General features: G+C 38.1%; 1 protein-coding gene across 12 annotated transcripts in view; it reads right to left on the reverse strand.

Moving 5' to 3' along the window:
- Positions 1–20,027, reverse strand: part of acsl4.L (acyl-CoA synthetase long-chain family member 4 L homeolog) — a 42,294-nt gene that overhangs the window by 10,340 nt on the left and 11,927 nt on the right. For 2 of the 12 annotated variants that reach the window (XM_018229840.2, XM_018229839.2), the window contains exons 2-8: positions 11,814–11,859; positions 8,943–9,508; positions 8,043–8,220; positions 4,461–4,570; positions 4,197–4,335; positions 3,664–3,814; positions 2,839–2,962 (exon numbers count right to left, since the gene is read on the reverse strand). In XM_018229840.2, the coding sequence (XP_018085329.1) occupies positions 2,839–2,962; positions 3,664–3,814; positions 4,197–4,335; positions 4,461–4,570; positions 8,043–8,220; positions 8,943–9,293 (1,053 nt within the window). In that variant the 5' untranslated portion in view covers positions 9,294–9,508; positions 11,814–11,859. Of the gene's footprint in view, positions 1–2,838; positions 2,963–3,663; positions 3,815–4,196; positions 4,336–4,460; positions 4,571–8,042; positions 8,221–8,942; positions 9,509–11,813; positions 11,860–16,492; positions 16,513–20,027 lie in introns of those variants that run through there. The other 10 variants (XM_018229845.2, XM_018229844.2, XM_018229843.2 and 7 more) reach the window with 6 other exon arrangements.

Raw genomic sequence — 20,027 nt, forward strand, 5'->3', positions numbered from 1 at the left:
GAAAAGGGTGCATGAGGTTGATTATTCCCATGGTTTTTCCCGTTATGGCTAGACTCTTATTTCCTGTGAGGTGATTGGTTAGTGACACCCAGACCATCACAAAATGGTGGCTCAAGGTAAACAATAACTCATATCTATATGCCACTGTGATAAGATTTATTTATAGATCACATACTAGGGCAATTTACCAGGTAAATTACCTGTTTTTATTAAGACATAGTTTTCCCTTAAAGGGGTGCTTCACATTTAAGTTAAATTTTAGTATGGTATAGAACTGCTAATTCTAAGCAACTTTTCAATTGGCCTTCATTTTTTTTGGTTTGTCATAGTATTTCTTTTTTAAGTATTTGTTGCCTTCTGACCTTTTTCAGCTTCCATTTTGGGGTCACTGAAACTAAGTATGTTAAGGCCCCCATACATGGGCAGATATAAACTGCCAACAGATTAAGTCGGCAGCTTATTGGGCACTGTACAGGGCCCTCTGACAGTCTTCTGTGATCGACATCTGGCGAAAGTCGATCTGACGTCGATCTGGCGCGTTGAAAAATCCCGTTGGATCGAGGACTACATCAGTTTGTTTATGCGGCCCTCGATCTGACCGCACGTCTTCTTCTCGTTCACGATCAGATTAGCCCGATATCACCCACCTCAAGGTGAGCATAACAGGGAGAGATCTGCTCATTTGGTGACGTCGCTACACAAACTATAACCCTATGTATGGCCAGCTTTAGAGAATGGCTAATTCTAACCTTTCAACTGGCCTTCATGTTTAATTTGTCATAGTTTAATTATTTGCCACTGCCTTCTGACTTTTATTTTTCAGCTTTCAAATGAGGGTCACTGACCCTGACATCTAAGGCTACAATTTTATGGTCATTGCTACTTTTTATTTCACATCTTTTTATTCAGTCCCTTTCCTATTCATATTCCAGTTTCTCATTCAATGTCCGGTTGCTAGGGTAATCTGAACCCTAGCAACAAAACAGCTCCTGAAATTCCGAACTGGAGTACTGCTGAATAAAAATCTGAATAATGCAAAAACCACAAATAATGAATGAATAACAGTTGCAGATTGTCTCAGAATATGACTCTCTACATCATACTAAAAGTTATTTTAAATCTACCCCCTTAATCTACTTAAAACTTTTGGATTGGTTTGCTGGTATGAGCCATGAGCACTAAATCCACCAGAGATATGCAGCTAGAAGCAGTAATGCAATACCGTTGGAAAACCTGAGGCTGTCTAGAACAGATAATGGATTTTATTGTTGGAAGTACTAGTTAAGAGTCAGGCAGTTATTGCTGAGTAGTTCTGGAAGCCTGCCTCACAACAAAAACACTTGCCAATGTCTGGCTCAGACTTCCAATTGCAGGAACAATGGCTACGTTGAAGAGTTGGGTGAATAAGCATGCAGTTCATGAGCATTTAAATAACCTTCTCCCACCGAGTGCACTCACATAATAGAATAATGGAACAAACTCAAATACAAAGAGAAGCATTAGCGATATAGCCTATCATGTGTCACGGCCAGTTGTAATAAATATCGCACACACTAGTAAACTGGTTGTGTAAAATTTGCATGATTATATGTGCCGCAAAGGATCATGTTTTCTTCCGTTTAAAACAAACAGAAAAGCTCCTGATCCACTTTGTCATACAGAGCCTGTCATTAACACGACTGGAACACTAAAATGCTAAAGCGCATAAGATACTTGAGCAAAAACAACACAAATATAAAAATAACACTGGTATCTCACAGTGTTGAAGAAATGCCACAGGTCACGAGATTTAACAATCTGGTCCAAAGCTTATGACCATCTCAATGTGAAGAACGATCGGCAGATGATCAGACCATTTCAATTCATGTATATCATAACAATCGGCCAGCAATAACCCCAAAAGTGGTGGGTGTGGCCCCATAAATGTACATATTAAAGATCACTGGGGTTGATACTTATAAATATAAAGGGAGAACAAAAAAGAATCTCTGGATTGTCTAAAATTGGTCATATGAAGACCTACCCCATTCCTGCCTGTATTTATAAACACTTCATTCTTAGTGCCATGTTGGAGAGCTTACGGGACTCAATGACACCAAGGCAAGAATAAACTTGCACAGTCTGCTCAAATATGCAGCTTCTTCTGTGGGATCTATTCTGCTGGTTGAAATATTTCAAGTGAAGAGGAAAAAAAGCCTTTCCCTTATCTATTCATACATGTTTGAAATTCCATCAATGGGGGTCGACTCAAAATTACTCATGTTGTGCAAAAGTTAAGATAATACCTTTAATTCTGTTTCTGTTAATTTAGCATACAATTTTTTTCATATAAAATAGAGTCTACACTACCTGCAGAAGTCTTTTGGATTTCCGTTAAATTCAGTTCTTAGAGATGTAGGAAATCTGACATAATAATGTTTCTTTGCATTTTTAATCCAGCAAGCAGCAGATATGAATACTTGAATACTCTTAATGACCCAACACTTCCTTTTCCCTCTTAGAGTACCCTAAAGTTAAAGGTGGGTCCTTGCTTTGGGCAAAATAGATGCTCTAATTGTTATTCATGTGCATATTTTGTCACATTCAGCCAGCTAGAGCCTTTACACACTTATAGATGCCATTTGCGTTTGCATCAGAACAGATAGAAATGGCAAATTACCACTTCCTAGTTAAGAGCTTTCTAGTTAGTCATTGGCCACTATATTAGTCTCTGATATTCAGCTTGAAAAAGGAATGAAAATGTTCTGAAAGCTTGCTATGATTATCTTAGTTAGCCACCTTTGTTATTTTTTTGCCTGGTGACTGGCTAACACGGTACAACAACTTTACATTTCTTACCTGATCAGACATTGTTAAAGGAGATGAATAACCAATTCTACAACCATAGGTAACACAGGATATCTCTGCAGTCATCTCCAGAACATGTGCTAAAGGCAAGTAGCCAATATAGGTATCCCTGGGGCTGAAAAAAAAAAAAATACCAGACTATATATTAGGATGTTACTTTATAAGAATAAGGATGGAGTGGGAAGCGGGGATATCAAGAAATTCACAAATTGCAGTGGCAAAAACAGTTGCAGGGCTTATTTATAAACACAGGTGCTAAATAGCGCAAGTACACTTGCCCATAGCAAAAAGTTAATTTTGCTTAATCTACTAACAGAATACAAAAACTCATATGTTGCTATGGGGAACTGTACTGACAAACTATTGCCTTATCTTTCTTGGGCCAAGGGCAGATGGAGCATTGGCTCAGCTGCTCTAAGCCTACATATTGTTTTCAGGCTGAGAGAAGAAGATCAGCTCTGTGCTCCATCTCTATTCATTTGAACTACTTTGTACTAGGTGGTAACTAAGTTTGCATACATCAATATTGGTGGCAAAACAATCCTATCCCCATATAAAAGGAAGAAACCCCAGATATAATTGGAACTTCAACTGAGGGGACCACTGAGGCATAAATTGAACTGGCATTCCCAAAAACTCCTGTTTTAAATTACTTTTACTTTCAAATGTTTATATTTTTTAATAGCCTTTAAAAAAATTCTATGCAGAAACCACCAGGTACTGAGCATTCTGGATAACAGATCCCATAGTATATCTGTTGAGGGACCCTAGATAGTTTTTTGCAAGAGGAGTTAAACAACCAGAATATGAATGTACCCGAGTCCCGGTATCCGTTCACACTGTCCAGCCATGCCAGCTATGAGGTTGCTGTGAATCATCATAACGCCTTTGGGTCTGCCGGTTGAACCACTGGTATACATCACAACAGCCAAGTCTGAAGGTATCGGTCTACTCGGTGGTTTGCTCACTGAGAATATAAAAATACAGAAAATATAAAAAACAGCAAATGATTAGAGGAACAGAATTGCTATATGTACTTGCACAGCAAACATTCAAATACATAAAGTATTAGTATCACTTCAAATGCAAGAGCTAAGGTACACAAGGCTTTTTGACCATCATCACTGCCATTAAAGCTCTGAGGATTTGCACAATTGCTTTTTAGCTACAAGTCAAAGCATCAAGAGTAAATACAATTTGTTGGAAACACAAAACTGTCCACAACAGCCGAGGGATAGGAGTAGAAACCCCTGATACAGACATGCTATTCATTTTAAACTACAATTAAGAGGATAATTTAAAAACCACTACTTTTAGAGCCATTTTTGGTTGCATGGAGTCATACTTACAGTTCTCTGGTTTGGATCCCAATTCTTCCACTGCCTCTATGTTATGGATCTCTAGGCCGGGAGGATATTCTGCTTTGCTTATGTTTTTCTTGCCAACATAAATGATATGCTTAAGGCCGGTGATTTGTGAAAGAACATTCTGAAAATGCAAAAAAACACAGACTGTACTTCAGATAAGTAATTAACAACATGTATAGGTGGGTGTGCGTGGGTGTGTTTTCAGGTATTTTGCGGCACGGAATATGCAGTAGTAACTATACACACCTTCAGCTTGGTCTCCAGAAGTTCAGCACTGGTAAAGAGATAACTGGCTCCGGATTCATTTAAGCCATATGTTACTGCTTCTTCTCCAAGTGTCGCATACAACGTCACCACTGTTAGGAGTAAAAAGATGACAAATTTATATGATACAATACATGTATGGTTATGTAAAATGTTTGGCTTTTAATAGCTTTTAAAGTATACCTATTTGAAACATCCAAATCCCTTTTTCTCAATACAACTGCTTATGGCTTCAGCCACTGCAGTACTCACAGTGAGGAACACCACAATACAGCAGGTCCAGTGGGTGAAATACCAAGGTACTATACTACTATACAGTACAAGTGTCCCTCTCAAAAACAATACTATGGTTTGACATGTCAGCATCATTCTATGGCATACTTCCACAATAAGCAAATTAACTGGTTGGTTTAAGTTTACAAAAAAAAGGGAAACACAAATTGGCAGATGACCGTTAATAATATGGGGAAGTCCATGGCATCTTAACTGAGACAATCAGCAGAATGTTATAGTGGGTAATATTACCCAGGCAGTACACATAATCTAGAAAGCGGTCATACATGCCCCAACCAGACTTTGTCTATTACTGTAAACAGCACAATCATTCTATCTAGCATGCCCTTTCAATGTGCTGGGAGTCATGCTTGATTGCTCTCCTTCATTCCTCCCGTCCAATTCCAAACTGTTGTGGAATTCATTACCCCACAGCATCAGACCCTCCCCAACCACTAAAACTCGCCTCTACAGTGAAGCCAGCAAACTTATCCAATAATGGAACATATATGTTATATCCCATGGCACATCACGTGACTCTTTCCAACTTTTAAAAGGGGGTCACTGACCCCATCTAAAAACAAATGCTCTGTAAGGCTACACATTTTTTTCCTTTTATCAATTTTCCTTTTTATCAATATGTTCAGGCCCTCGCCTATTCATATTCTAGTCTTATTTAAATCAATGCATGGTTGCTAAGGTAATTTGCCCCCGATCAACCAGATTGCTGAAATTGCAAACTTGAGAGCCGTTGAACAAAAAGCTAAATAATTAAGAAAAAAAACACAATAAAAAATGAAAACCAATTGCAAATTGTCTCAGAATATCCCTCTCTACATCATACTAAAAATTAAAGGTGAGCAAGCCCTTTAAGACTTTTAAAATGACCAATTACATATACATAAAGGCTTTGGCAAAACACACCTAGAGATATGACTTGTAACATGGTTGAGCTACAATTCCTGTAACAACCTGTTTGGCAGCATTTTTCTACAGCATTAACGTGTCTATACTGCTAACCCATTAACTCCTCACAATCATGACACTAAAATATACGTTCCCCACAGGGGTACAAAAGGGACTCATTTCTGGGGTAATGGCAAACCATATTTAATGCAGCTAGTAAGCAACAGCAGGAACCAAATGACTGTTCTGTGTGCAATCATCTATTCTCTCATACTTCACAGTCTATTGAAAGGTAGGATTACTGGTAAACAAACTATAATTATATATTATTAACAGTGCACTTTACACTTAAAAGTAATTAGCACATATTTGCACAAAGTTGTGTGACTGTTAAACACATTAAGCAAATTAAAGCTGCTTTCTTCCTGTAACCATTATCATGTATTGTACAGGTATAGGATCCCTTATCCGGAAACCCTATATCCAGAAAGCTCCGAATTACAGAATGGCTGTCTCCCATAGACTCCATTTCATCCAAATAATCCGAATTTTTAAAAATTATTTCCTTTTTCTCTGTAATAATAAAACAGTAGCTTGTACTTGATCCCAACTAAGATATAATTAATCCTTATTGGAAGCAAAACCAGCCTATTGGGTTTAGTTAATGTTTAAAGGAATTTCTAGTAGACTTAAGGCATGAAGACCCAAATTACGGAAAGATACGTTATCCGGAAAACCCCAGGTCCCTAACATTCTGGATAACAGGTCCCATACCTGTATTTTCTTTATTCTACAGTTTTTGGCCTTATACTGTGGGTTTAAGGTCAAAGAAATGCTAGGCAAATTCTCTCATTGTTTTGACTGGTACTATATGAGCAGTGGGATAAGCCCTCACTCTTAAGCAACTACAGCCCATGAAGCTCATCATGTTTTAATCAGAGCCAAACCAGTGAAAAACTAAAACTGGCACACAAGAGACAGCTGGGACTTTGCAAAAAGCGAGTGGAATTACCTTGAGTATTGCTAGCAGCACAGCCTCAACAGCTAAATATATTCAGTTTCCTTCCATTCCACCTGATGGCTATCCAGAACTTTGAGCATTTAGAAAATTTAATATTTACATAAACAGTGAAGAAACAGGAATACATCCATTACAAGGTACCTATCAGTGCCCTGAAAATGTGCGGTATTGATGGTTAGCCATGAATGGAATCATAAAATGCCTTTTGTGGGACTCACTTCAATTTACGATCAAATCACTAATGGTACATTAAGGGGGTTATGTTATAAAAGGCACAACATTTTCTACAGATCTTGCCACATACAGCAACCAATCAGCAGGTAGCATTTAATTGTCATTTGCCTAAAACAAACTTCTTATTGGTTGCTATGGGTTACTGCAGCTGGGGAAACCTTGTGATTTTTATTCCATATAGGGGTACAATTTTTTTGCTTGGCAACTTGATACACTTGTGTTATAATAATGTGATGTTTATATAATGTTTATTCAAATAATTATATTCATTGGTGTTTCCCACTGCCAGAAAGCAGAAAAGTGGCAGCATCAATTAAATCATAGAAACAAAGAAATAGATGCTTTACTTCAAACATTAAAGATTTATCAAAAGTTGGGAAAGGCTGAATTTACTGAAGAAGCAGCCCAAAATTGGCTTCAGCAAAGCAGCTTGGCTTTCCTATCTTAAACATAATTATCCAAAATGCTTGGGACTTTCGTAATTTGGACCTCCATACCTTAAGTTTACTAGAAAATCATGTAAACATTAAATAAACCCAAAAGGCTGGTTTTGCACCCATTAAGGATTAATTATATCTTATTTTAGATAAAGTACATACTACTGCTTATAAAATAAATAATTTTTCTAAATTTGGATTATTTGGATTAAACGGAACCTATGTGAGATGGCCTTTCTGTAATTCGGAGCTTTCTGGATAATGGGTTTCAAGAATGGTAAAGGCATAATAATAATCAACCAACACACTGTTCTACCCATTGTATAAAAGCAATTTTCCCTTTTTATGGGCAGTAAACCTTATTTACACAAAATGTAAATCTCTCAGTTGTTTAAAAAGGCCGTTTTTTTATGGGAGAGGCTTTATTCAAACAGCCTGTTTTGTTTGCCACTGTGTTGATAGCCTATGGAAATATTTGCATTCTTCCAACTGCTGTCCTACAAGTGACAAAGCTATCAATACTTACAGTATAACCGAACCTGCTTCTAAATGAAGCATGTCACAGACCCTTTTATCTTAAGCAGCCAGAGAAAATCAGCTCTTTTGACATAACTAAGAGTATGAGGAGAAATGTCTTGGGTTTTTTATTGAAATCATGTGATTGTTAAAAGGCTAAACGCTTAAAATACTTACATGGAAAATTGTATTTAAAGCATGCCTGTGCAGTGATCATCCACTCTGCTCTGGTTTCACAAAATATCGCCATTGTGCTCTTTGGTTTCAATCCTAGGGCAGACAGGCCACTCCCAAGATGGTGCACTCTCATGCTTACTTCTTCATAGCTAAGCCATTTGTATTCTCCCAAAATCAGCTGCAAAACAAAAATCATAAGGCAGGTAAATATCAGGACCAGAACTAGGGGTAGGCCGAAGAGGCAAGTGCCTAGGGTGCAAAGCTGAGGGCGCAAGGCACATAACTCATTAAGGTAAGCGGCCTACCAATAGTCTGACACTGAAAAGGTTATGCGTCCTCGTTTGCGCACGCGCGTGGATGCAGAGCGCAACCTGGCCATCCGGGTTACCTGGTACTGGTGAATAAGTGACTCATTATGTGTTGCTTGCCCAACTTTTTGGGAAACAAAACAAACTGTCTAGATCATGTCAGAAGAACTTGAATCTAAGAATTGTGCAAAGCAGATGGATGTGTGTTTGACAAAAGTCAACCAACCAGAACATAGTCGCAGCATGCTTAAAGCCAACGGTTGAAGCCAGACCAAATTAGTCCAAACACGCATCCAGCTGCAAGCCAATTCCTTGCACGTTTGTCCTCAATCCATCCAGATGCTTTGAATTGTTCCAGCTGGAATTGGCCTAAAGGCAAATAATTACTCCCATCTAAAAGTGCACTTTGTAACATACAGGAACACAACAGATGAGCAGTATGAAATGCTCTTAAAGGTTCTGCTAAGCGTTGTGCTCTGAAGGCTAGGCCGCACAGGTGATCAAATAGCAGGATATCACTATACACTGCACTGATAAATAGATAAATAGATCTGCCAATCACCTACAGATTCAATAATAATAATATTGTTACCTTCTTAAACACTTTCCCATTTGATTGCTTCTCATTTTCTTCACTTAGAATTTCTCGTGTGCCCAAACAGTCTCTCTTTCCAAATGTTGTCACCCCATGTTCAAATAGTTTGTCAAGTGTGTCGGCACCTGGAATGTCTATGGTGGCCAGCGTCTCAAAATGGCTAACAGTTCGGTACGGACTTCCAGGCTTGTCAGACACAGGCTTTGCTTTTACTCGATTTGCCATTTCTATTTTCTTCTTTGCATTAGTAAGAAAATACCATGGTATAAATGTCAGGGTGCTGTACACAAACATTAACAAATAGACAGGCAGTAACAAAAAGGTGCACACTTCAGAATTAAGCTTCATATTTGTGTGTTAAAATACAAACGACAACCACAAAAAAAAAAAGCAGGTCTGTTGTTGCCTTTACTTAGTATTCTCTGGGTCTGTAAGGCATCGGTATAAAACAGCAGAGTGAGGCTTAATCAAGGCAGTAGTGAAAGCACAAACTGGAGGGATCTCTCTTTGTTAATGTAACAACTACTGTTTGTTAATCTTTGGAAGCCAAGACTTGCAGGGATCTGTGCATCCAATCAGAAAGCATGAAAAGGAGAAAGGAAGTAAATGGTTAGTAAAATGTAACACCCACAAAAGCTCAATAAGAGAAGTGCTGAGGCATGCAAGCAGAACCACACTGAAAATCTATAAAGCCAGCAGTAGTGGTCGCCTTCCTTTGCTTCATATCTCTGCAAATATGTACACATCTTGGGGATTTTCCATTTCAGAATTTGATGCTGTTTAACCTCCTGTAAATGGTGAGGGAGGAAAGCTCAATGTAAGCAGGAGTGCTTGAGGGGGATATACACTGACAAACGGTTAACAGCGTGCAATGTAAATGTTTATCCTTATCATTACATGGTCTCAGAAAATGTTAAACTACAAGTTAACCCACTGAATATGTGGCCGATGGTGCGGTTTCAATTCGTGAGAAAAAAAAGGGGAAGTTAGTAGACAGAACCAAGAGCAAAAACCAGTTCCAGTGCACGTCTCCCCAGAAATAAAATGCAAATATAGAATACGGTGTACAGTGGTCCAGGGATAAAATGTGACCAAAGGCATTCAAGGTCTGCAAGGGAATGCTTCTTACAACAACTTCGCTCATTTAGAAATAACAGAACTGAATTTTTGCCCATTGCACATGTCATAAGCCTATAGTCATAAGCCCAGAACTAACACTATAACATAACTTTTACAGAAAGCATGCAGATTGGTTACAGGTTGAAGCTCCTATTAAACTCCAATTAGAAATCATCTGGTATTTGTGGCTGGCATGGAAACACACCTGCAACATCAATTTCAAGCTTTATTTTACATAAACGAAAGACTTGATGTCAGACGTGTGCAGATTTTTATGGGTCAGGGGTAAAAAGTTTGTAATGGCCTGTGCCATAATAGCCCCTTACACACAGATGTTTCTTTCAAAGCAAAATCTGTCACCCGCAATTTTTTATTTTTTGCCTGTAGCCTCGCATAAAAAATTGCACCCAACAAATCTTCCCGTGTGCAACTACCCTAAACCCATAAGCAGATTGAAAAGTAAAGTTTTGCCCTTTTACATCTCTTGCCTTGAACCATCATTTGATCACCTGACCAGAAATACTACAACTCTTAACTGTAACAGGAAGAAACGTGGAAGCAAAAGACAGACCTCCGTCTGTTAATTGGCTCATGTGACCTAACGTATGGTTTGTTTGTGTGCGTGTGAATTTTACAATCCCAGGGGGTGGCCCTTATTTTAAAATGGCAATTTTCTATTTATATACTACTAAAAAAGTATATTGCTATGAAAATGGTTTATTTACATAAAAAGCACGGTTATACATATGAGCTGTTTTTATGCACTATATTTTTATATTTACTACATTGTTTCGTGGGCATAGTTTTCCTTTAAGTAAATGTTTTAGCTACATGAATGGGCCATGTGTTTTTGAAGTAACAACCACCTGGGAAGCAGTGTCTGTAAACTGAGTAGTGCCAAGAACTTGGATATGGGGATATAGAAGCAATTGAAAGACAGCCATGCCATATCGGCCCTTGTATGCTCTTGAAACATTAACCTTTGGGTCAATCATTTGAAGATTGAAGTTATTGTTATTATTGAAGTTATTTTCATTTATGAAGCTCTGTGTTTAAATGTTTTGTTCTTTTCTACTTATTCTTGTTTCTAACTTAGGCATTTGAAGAGACAGTATAATGATTCGTATATGACTGCTTCTCTGCACCCATAATGCAACCAACATAACACATACAAAAAAATGTTATTGCTATAAGGTTAATAAAAATTAAGCAGTATTAAGTAGGGGCAAGTGCAGTCTGGATGACTGTTGAAGCAGGATTATACATTAGACATGCCAGAGTTAATGATTTGTAGAAGCGATTACACACACACTAATAAAGCATATTTTATGAGCTGTATGAGACCAAAGTTATTAGAAAAAGTAGCCTTTGGTGAAAAGTAAATAAGAAATTTCTGTATACAGCTTAGGAAAAAATTAGACATTTGATCACTAATATTAATACATAGATTTACAGACAAATTGTGTTTTTGCTGCTTGCCAAGTGTGATAACGTCTATGTTTCTGATAAACAGATTGTGCTTTATTGTAGCTTGAAATAAATGAAAAAGATGAAGACAGGTCCCTGTCAATGGTAGATAAATTGTTAATATTACTTGCAAAGGTGGCCCACATTATGGTTTCATTTTAGAACTCCACGCCAGCATTACTGAAAGACATCGCTTAATGCACTGAGGAACCGTTCATAAGTAACATTGGATTGGGGAGGCTCAACCCTACAGTACGTGCAGCAGACACATAGGATACTTACATAATTTCTTTTGTTCTGGGACAAGACCTTTAATATTCAAAAGAATCTGTAAATACAAAAGAAAAAGAGAAAATAAGGAATCAGCATAAGCAAAAAGAAAAAATGTGGTAAAAATACATAAAGCACACCAGTGCAGCTGCTGCCAAACGTGATTTTCTTTTTTTGCTCGGTATTTATAATATAGTCTAAATTATAATATTGTTTCCACAGCCCTGCTGTGATTTGCCGTCACATTTGTACTGCTGTTCCAGAGTTGAATTGCCATTCATGAGACACAACCTATGTGTTAGTTAAAAGTTATCTGTTTGCTTTTTGATAGCATATTTATTTAAAGATTAATTTGTTAGGACTGTGTGACCTGGCAATGTCAATACAACTACTGATATTAAACAAATACTTTATTATGAGTTAAATAGACACTTTTTTGTCTATAATGCTTGGTTAAGCCTATTTTTAATTCTGTCAAATTTGGTACAATGACACAAAGGCATTTTGCTGCCCATGAACATTTAGACTATGGGCCTCCAATAAGTTTTGGTTGTTGTATAGGTGTTTAAGAGAAATTTCAATACAGGTATTGGACCAGTTATTCAGAATGCTGGGGACCTGGGATCTTCTGTATAAAGAGTTCTGTACATAAATTGGATCTTCATTACACACTTACACACATTACACACTTACAACTTAAAGAGGTGTTTCACCTATTAATAAGTTAACCTTTAGTATCTTATAGAATAGCCATTTCTAAGCAAATTTTCAATTAGTCTTCATTATTTTTTTTTTTATATATAGTTTTTGAATTATTTGCCACCTTCTTTGGACTCTTTCCAGCTTTCAAATGGGGGGGGGGGGTCACTGACCCCCATCTAAAAAAACAAATGCAGTATGAGTCTACAAATGTATTGTTATTGCTACTTTTTATAACTCGTCTTTCTATTCAGGCTGCTCGTATTCATATCCCAGTCTCTTATTCAAATCAGTGCATGGTTGCCAAGGTAATCTGGACCATAGCAACCAGATTACAGAAACTGCAAACTGGAAAGTTGCTGTATAAAAATCTAAACTCAAAACCTCATATAAAAATTAAAACAAATTGCAAATTGTCTCAGAATATCACTCTCTACAATACATCTACAAAGAACAACTCCTTTAAAGCTGGCCATACATGAAGAGATACGCTTGTCTGGCGACATCGGCAAACAAGCGGATCTTTCACCCATATGCCCACCAATGGTTATATGGGGGTAATCTGAACATTTGGCCCTAGGGCCGAACGATCAGATTAGAATGAGGGGCAATGGGCTCTGACGGGTCAAAGGAAAAATAAAACCTTCCCGATCGATATCGATCGGGAAGACCCGTCGGAAGCCCCTCATACACGGGCAGATAAATTGCCGGTATCGGCTGCTTTATATGCCTATGTATGGCCACCTTAAGTCTATAGACACGCAAACAAACATTAAATAAGCCCAATAGGAATGTTTTGCTTCCAATGAGGATTAATTTATATTTTAGTTGGGATCAAGTAAAAGCTACTGTTTTATTATTACAGAGAAAAAGGAAAGCATGTTTAAAATTTTGTTTGATTAAAGTAGAATCTATGGGAAATGGCTTCCCTGTCATTTGGAGCCTTCTGGATAATGGTTTCCTGGATAACAAATCCCATACCTGTAGTAGAAAAGGCCCAATGTGACAGAAATTTAACAGGAGTAAAATCGCAGGGGTCAAAACGTCTATATAAAAAAAAAAAAAAAAAAAAAAAAAAAGGCCTAGCTATTGTCCTTAATGTAGACTGCCAGGAGTAGGTTAATCAAATTGCATAATCGTGCATAAATGCATTGGTGGACATTTTCACTCCCGTTATGCGATTACACTTTGGCAGATAAATTTGACAAGCCATAATGCTGATTTATTGGGTCTCACACATTGATGCAATGGAAATATTAAGAGACACCCACATAATGATATTTTGTTCCACCCAAGGACAACAGTCATTCTAAAATCAGGCTGGGGCTTGACGCTCTATGATGCAATGCTCTTGCTTTGCTACAGGCCTGCTACTGACCAGATTAAAGCTAAATATATTAAATATAAATATATTTATAAATATTTCATAGAAAAGGATGATGGAGCATTTTTAATTCTATGGGTTCTTATCGACTAAATTCCATGGGAAGCATGTGGTAATATAGTCACTTCTGCTTTTCCCAATAAACGAACCTTGCTAACACAATCTGAGTGACAGAATAGTGGGATTCCTAAGGATAATCCATAATCCCTGTAATCACGTTAAACAAAATCTAATCCATCTGTAAAACTGTCTCGCTGTGCACCATAGCATTGTAAAGTAGGTGGCTTCAGTGCAAATGGACTCCCACTATTACACTAACATGAGAAGGAAGGCACTTGTAGCAAGTTGTTTCTTCCAGTTTCAGATGCAGGAAAACAACATGGAGTCAGATTTACACAGATCAGATTGGATTCTCATTGGGCACTCTTGCATTCATTGGGCACTGACCCTGGAGAGCTAAAGAAAAGCTTTGTTGAAAGATGTTGCTTTAAAAATACAAATATAATGGTTCCAAGGTTCAATTCCAACCATGCTTTAATCTGGGATAATAAATTAGAATCTGATGCAATTTGTAGACTATCAAAATCATGGTGGAGCAAGTTTTGACATTCCCTTTAATTATTATAAGCTACTGCCCAAAACCTACACGCATTTGGTAAATACTGTACTACCTTTGTTTTCAAACTTCCACTGGTCTGAAAACAAACTGATGGGACTCGCATGTCGACCGAGGGGTTTATGCAAACACACAATTTATATTTAGAGGAGTTGCTGACAAAATAAACGTTTCTGGTCAAGAGCACATGCTGAAGGTCTAGCTCTCTGTACATCAGCAGATAAGGCCCAAGGACCTTTTCAACAAGAGTTATGAGGGGATGGTGAAAAACAAACATTCCTCTAGGGGGGCTGTTGCCATCATAAAAAAGCCCATTACACTCTACTAGATGCCTAAGAATTATTTTTGTCAGAAAAAGGTTATTTTTCTTTTTGTCTTCCAGATATAAATGGTTTATCAGTATGTGTCCTGAGCATAACATTTTGTTTCCTGCTACTACACAAACATGCAGCATCAGAAGTACAATGTCAATGGCTGACTCATGCTGGAAGCTGAGCAAGTAATAATGGATTAGTGACTCATTCATATTTGTGGGGTATACAGTACCTAATCAGAATGTCAATGATTGAATCATATAACAGTGCAGCCCCCCCACCCCTGGATTTCCAACCCAAGCTTGTTAAATCAACAGTAACATCAAAAAATGAAAGTGTTTTAAAGTAATAAAAATATAATGCAGTGTTGCCCTGCACTGGTAAAACTGCTGTGTTTGCTTCAGAAACACTACTATTGTTTATATAAATAAGCTGCTGTGTAGCAATGGGGGCAGCCATTCAAAGGAGAAAAGGCTCAGGTTCCACAGCAGATAAGCTCTGTAGATCATAATGGTGTTATCTGTTATCCACTATTTAACCTGTGCCATATAGCCTTTTTCAATGTCCACCATTGCTACACAGCAGCTTGTTTATATGAACTATAGTATTTACTTGTATTCACTGTCTGGCTTTATCTTATCTCTGGCTTTAAATGCTGATCTGGCTGTATTTAGTCCAATGTTAAAATGTGGTTAGATTTTGATTTTAGGCCAATGTTAAAATGTGGTTAGATTTTGATTTTAGGCCAATGTTAAAATGTGGTTAGATTTTGGCCACAGAACATTACAGAATCCATCCCCCCGACACACACACATTTGCTATGTGCTAGTTACATGAACACACAGGTGCTTTTTTTAAACTGCACAATGTTTCTAAATGTTGTTTAAATAGTTATTAGATAGCACTTTTCACCAAGATGAATTATAATGTGTGGCATAGCTTTGAGTAGTCTGAGAAAAACCCCAGAAAAAGCAGCTGGTTTGTTATGGGGTTGATTTAATCAAGGGGAGGAATGAAATTTTATAAAACTACTATGTAAAATAGTGAAATTTAGGCTGTGTTTTAGATTAGATTTTATTATTTGTTCCTGATAAAGGCACCGTATACAAGAGCCAGTGGTGCAATTAGATATTACTGGGCTCCACAGCAAATTATTTTTCAGCCCCCGAAACATCTAGAGGTTGACGTGTTTTACCAAGTATTATTGAAATTGTATATGAATTAGGGTCTCATGGGTTCCCTATACTTCTTGGGCCCCCTGTGCAGCAGGGCCTGCTTCCTCTATAGTTACTCTTCTGACAAGAGCTGTTATTAGGTGACGAGCACTTCCACAATAACCAGGATATACAAGCTTAGAAACAAGGATTCTGTCCTTAGTAACTAGTAAGTTAACACAGCAGACACGGGTACAATGAATAAGCAATGCCCATGGCTGCATTCACTAGAACATTCACATCATTACTGCAAGTCATTCATCACAAGTTTCTTTGTTCACTGCATCCCAAAATGTAGGAAGGATATGAAACATCATAGCACTGTAACATTAAACCAACTCTGCCCAGAAACGGAGCTGCTCCGGCGACAACTAGAATCATAGTATAAAAGCACAACTGTGTCTACAACAACAAGCAGCCACCATATAGGACAAGTCCGCAAACATATAAAAAGGGTCACTCACCACCAAGCTCAGTCGTGGAAATCTCTCGCCGCCTGTGTGATGTGAGCAGCAGACTTATAAAGCAAGCCGGTCCACCCACTTTTAAAGTTGTTGTGAAATACAAAGAAGCACATCCCAAATGGGTGAAAGGCCAGGGGGAGAAGTGGTGTACGGAAATGATTCACGTGGAAAAGGTACACAGACGTAATATCAGCTTCCCTCTGTGTGTGACGCCACAACTGTACAGCACACGACAAATCAGCTACTGCATTTCAGTTCCGTTCAGAGTTTAGAGAGATGAGACAGGAGAGCAGAGGGAAATGCAGCTCTGCAATTAGTCCCATAATCCTCAGACAGCCTGTGGATAAATCCAGCTGCCAACTAACTTGAATATAGAAACAACAAAACCACTAGATTTTGACTTCTTTCTATTCATTATTCCAAGTGTTACACAACTATCACTTAAAGGGAATGTAACTAAATAAAACAACTTTTTTTTGCACTGGTAAAACTGGGTTGCTTTAGAAACACTACTATAGTTCATATTAACAAGCTGCTATGTAACCATGGGGGCAGCCATTCAAGCACAGGATACATCCCTGCCAACATTTTGGAAATAAAAAGAGGGACAAAAAAGTTTTGACCACGCCCATTTTTAGTCACACCCCCTAATTACCATGTTCATTTTACAAAAGTTGGCTGGTTATGAACGTTTGAACATATTTCTGTTTTTTTTTTTCAGTTATTAGTTTTGCTAGTAAAGGTGAATTGCCCTTTAGGGTCAGGCCACTCAAGCAGATTCGGGGAGATTAGTCGCCCCAGCGAGGAAACTCGAGGAAACTTCAGAAAACAAAGCGCCGCATGTGCCTTCCCCAGGCGATTTTCATTTTAGCCAGCGGAGGGCAGGGGGAAGGCAGTTTGGGGAGATTATTGCCCTGAAGAAGAGGAGATTTGTTGATGGGGCGACTAATTTTCCCAAATCTGCTCGTGTGGCCAGACCCTTAAGCTGTGAGTCTAACTTCTCTCAAGGGACCTGTTACAATTTCTTATTTGCTTATCTCAAAATTGTTACAAAGTACCTTATCTGTGACTGTCCTGGGCTCTCTGCCAAAAGCCAATTAAGCTAGAAACATTTATATTTTTTAAGCTGTTCAGTGCAGTGAAAATCGGGACTTTCCAATACAAACCCGTGACTGTGGGTTGAGCTGTCAAAAGCGGGACTCTCCCACTGAAGACAGGACAGTTTGGATGTATGCAGGATACACAGTAGATAGTAGACATATTCTGCAGAATCCTATTGTAAACTACAGAGCTCATCGGTTATTTGCTGTGTATCCTGTGCCTTTTCAGCTTTGAATAGCTGCACATCAGCTTGTTTATATAAACTATAGCAGATTTTCTGAAGCAACACACCAGTTGTACCAGTGCAGCACAACCGTACATTATGTTTTTGTCACTTTAAAATACTTTTAATTGTTTGGTGTTACTGTTCCTTTATGTATGGGCTGCCCCTCCAATGCTGATAACTACTGTTAGGGGTCAAGGGTGGCCTAACCATCACATACATACATACATACACACAGTCCTACTCCCCGAAGTTCCTCAACAAGTATGTATGTCAGTGGCCACTGAACTTCAAGAGGGATTGAGATCAAGGGAGAGGCGAGAAAGCTGCAGAAATGATCGCTTATATTTCAAACCATGTGCAAAAGTTTTAACACACATATTTACAAAGTTGTTTTATTTAGTGCGAAGAATCTATACATACATTTTTAAAAAATGACTTTACATCCCCTTTAAAACACACAGGACCAATCTCTGTCATTTCAAGAAGTAGGTCATGCCTCTGTATTCCTTCTTGTAAAAGTATGTTGCCTTAAAACATATATGAATACCGTTGAAAGCAACTAAACAGTAACCTGACTTTTCTAGATTTCTACAAAGTTTATAATAGTGGTTTTCAGCCCTCTTAAATATTTAGGTTTTTGCACAATCCTAAATGAGTAGGTCTTTCATTTGCAGCCTACAGTTCTTGATGCAATCTCATTCCTCAAATAGTTGTGCATTTTCAAGAAAAAATAAATAAAGTCACCAGCTTGCCTTTTTTGAATTTTGTTTACTATGTTGGTAAATAAGGCACAAACAAAAAGGAGAGGTGAAAACTCTCCTTATCCACTCAAGTGTGTTAAGAAATCACCCAGCAGTGCATTAAACTGCCCAGTTATATATTTAGAAAATATAAAGTTTCCATAGTGTTTCTTGCTGAATACAGCTGGTTTACACGCATTTTCAGTTTGTCTTTATGTTTTTTCATAATTAATTGTCCGATGTACAGACCACATTGGCATCTTGGACATACAATGTGACCAAGCAGTTTGAGTATAATACTACAAACAGAGAAGTAAAACCTCTTTTCCAGATTCATAAACAATTAAAGGAAAACTAAACCTCCCCCAAAGAGTTAAGCCCCATCCACTACCCTCTATTGTCCCCTCTCTCTGCATAGTCCATTACTACAACAAGTGTCCCTGAACATCGCATTGACTTATCCATGCAGACTAGTGCAGCAGAGCTCTTCCACCATCTATCCTCACTATCTTTTACAGAGGGTCTATTGAAAGCATCCTTAGAAGCATCACTACCTGGTACGGAAACTGTTCTGCATCGGATCACAAGATCCAGCAGCAGGTGGTGAGGACAGCAGGAAAGATCTTTGGGGTCTCACTTCCCGCCATTATGGTTATTTACCACAGAAGGCTACCAGCATTGCCGGGTATGGCACCCACCCTGCACACAATCTCTTTTCCCATCTGCCATCCGGTAAAAGATACCACAGTATTAGGGCACTGACTTCCAGAATGTGCAACAGTTTTTTTCCACAAGCCATCAGGCATCTCAACTCCCAAGGACAGAACTGAATATTTTCATACAACACTGCATAAACCTCTTAAATACTTTACACAAATGTATGTGTACCTTGCCCAACCGGGCTGTTTAGTGTTCACCTCAAGAACTCACACTTGACATACCCTCATATAGTCTTATGTGTAGCACCATCGGTTCTGGAGAAACTTTATTTTGTTTCCACTATGTACTGTATATGGCTGAAATGACAATAAAATCCACTTGACTTGTACTCATGGGTGCCATCATCTTCGGTTTTCTTTGAAAATGGATCTCCTATTTGGAGCATGTGGAGTCTGGTAGATTATTAGATGTGCAGAATTGTGGACAGAAGACCTGCATACAATCTTGGCCTAACTCAGGGAGCCCAGTAAGTAGAGGACGTGATATCAGACTAGTTTAAAAAAAAAATATGATCAAATGCTGTGGCTATCTTTGAGGAAATCGTGTAAATTTGGGAAGAACAGCAAGTGTATGCGCTCTCTTTAATATGCCCTAACATTGACCAAAACTCATGTTGAGGGTTTCATTGGTTATTGTTTCCCTCTAGTCTTTCAACCCTGAGTATAAGACTTAAATATTATTTCACACACATTCCCCCAATACTGCCAAATAAATTCTTGTTTAGTGAAAAAAAAATGTGCTAATTTTA

Source organism: Xenopus laevis, chromosome 8L (assembly GCF_017654675.1).
Source record: "Xenopus laevis strain J_2021 chromosome 8L, Xenopus_laevis_v10.1, whole genome shotgun sequence".
In the NCBI taxonomy this organism is placed as follows: Eukaryota; Metazoa; Chordata; class Amphibia; order Anura; family Pipidae; genus Xenopus; species Xenopus laevis.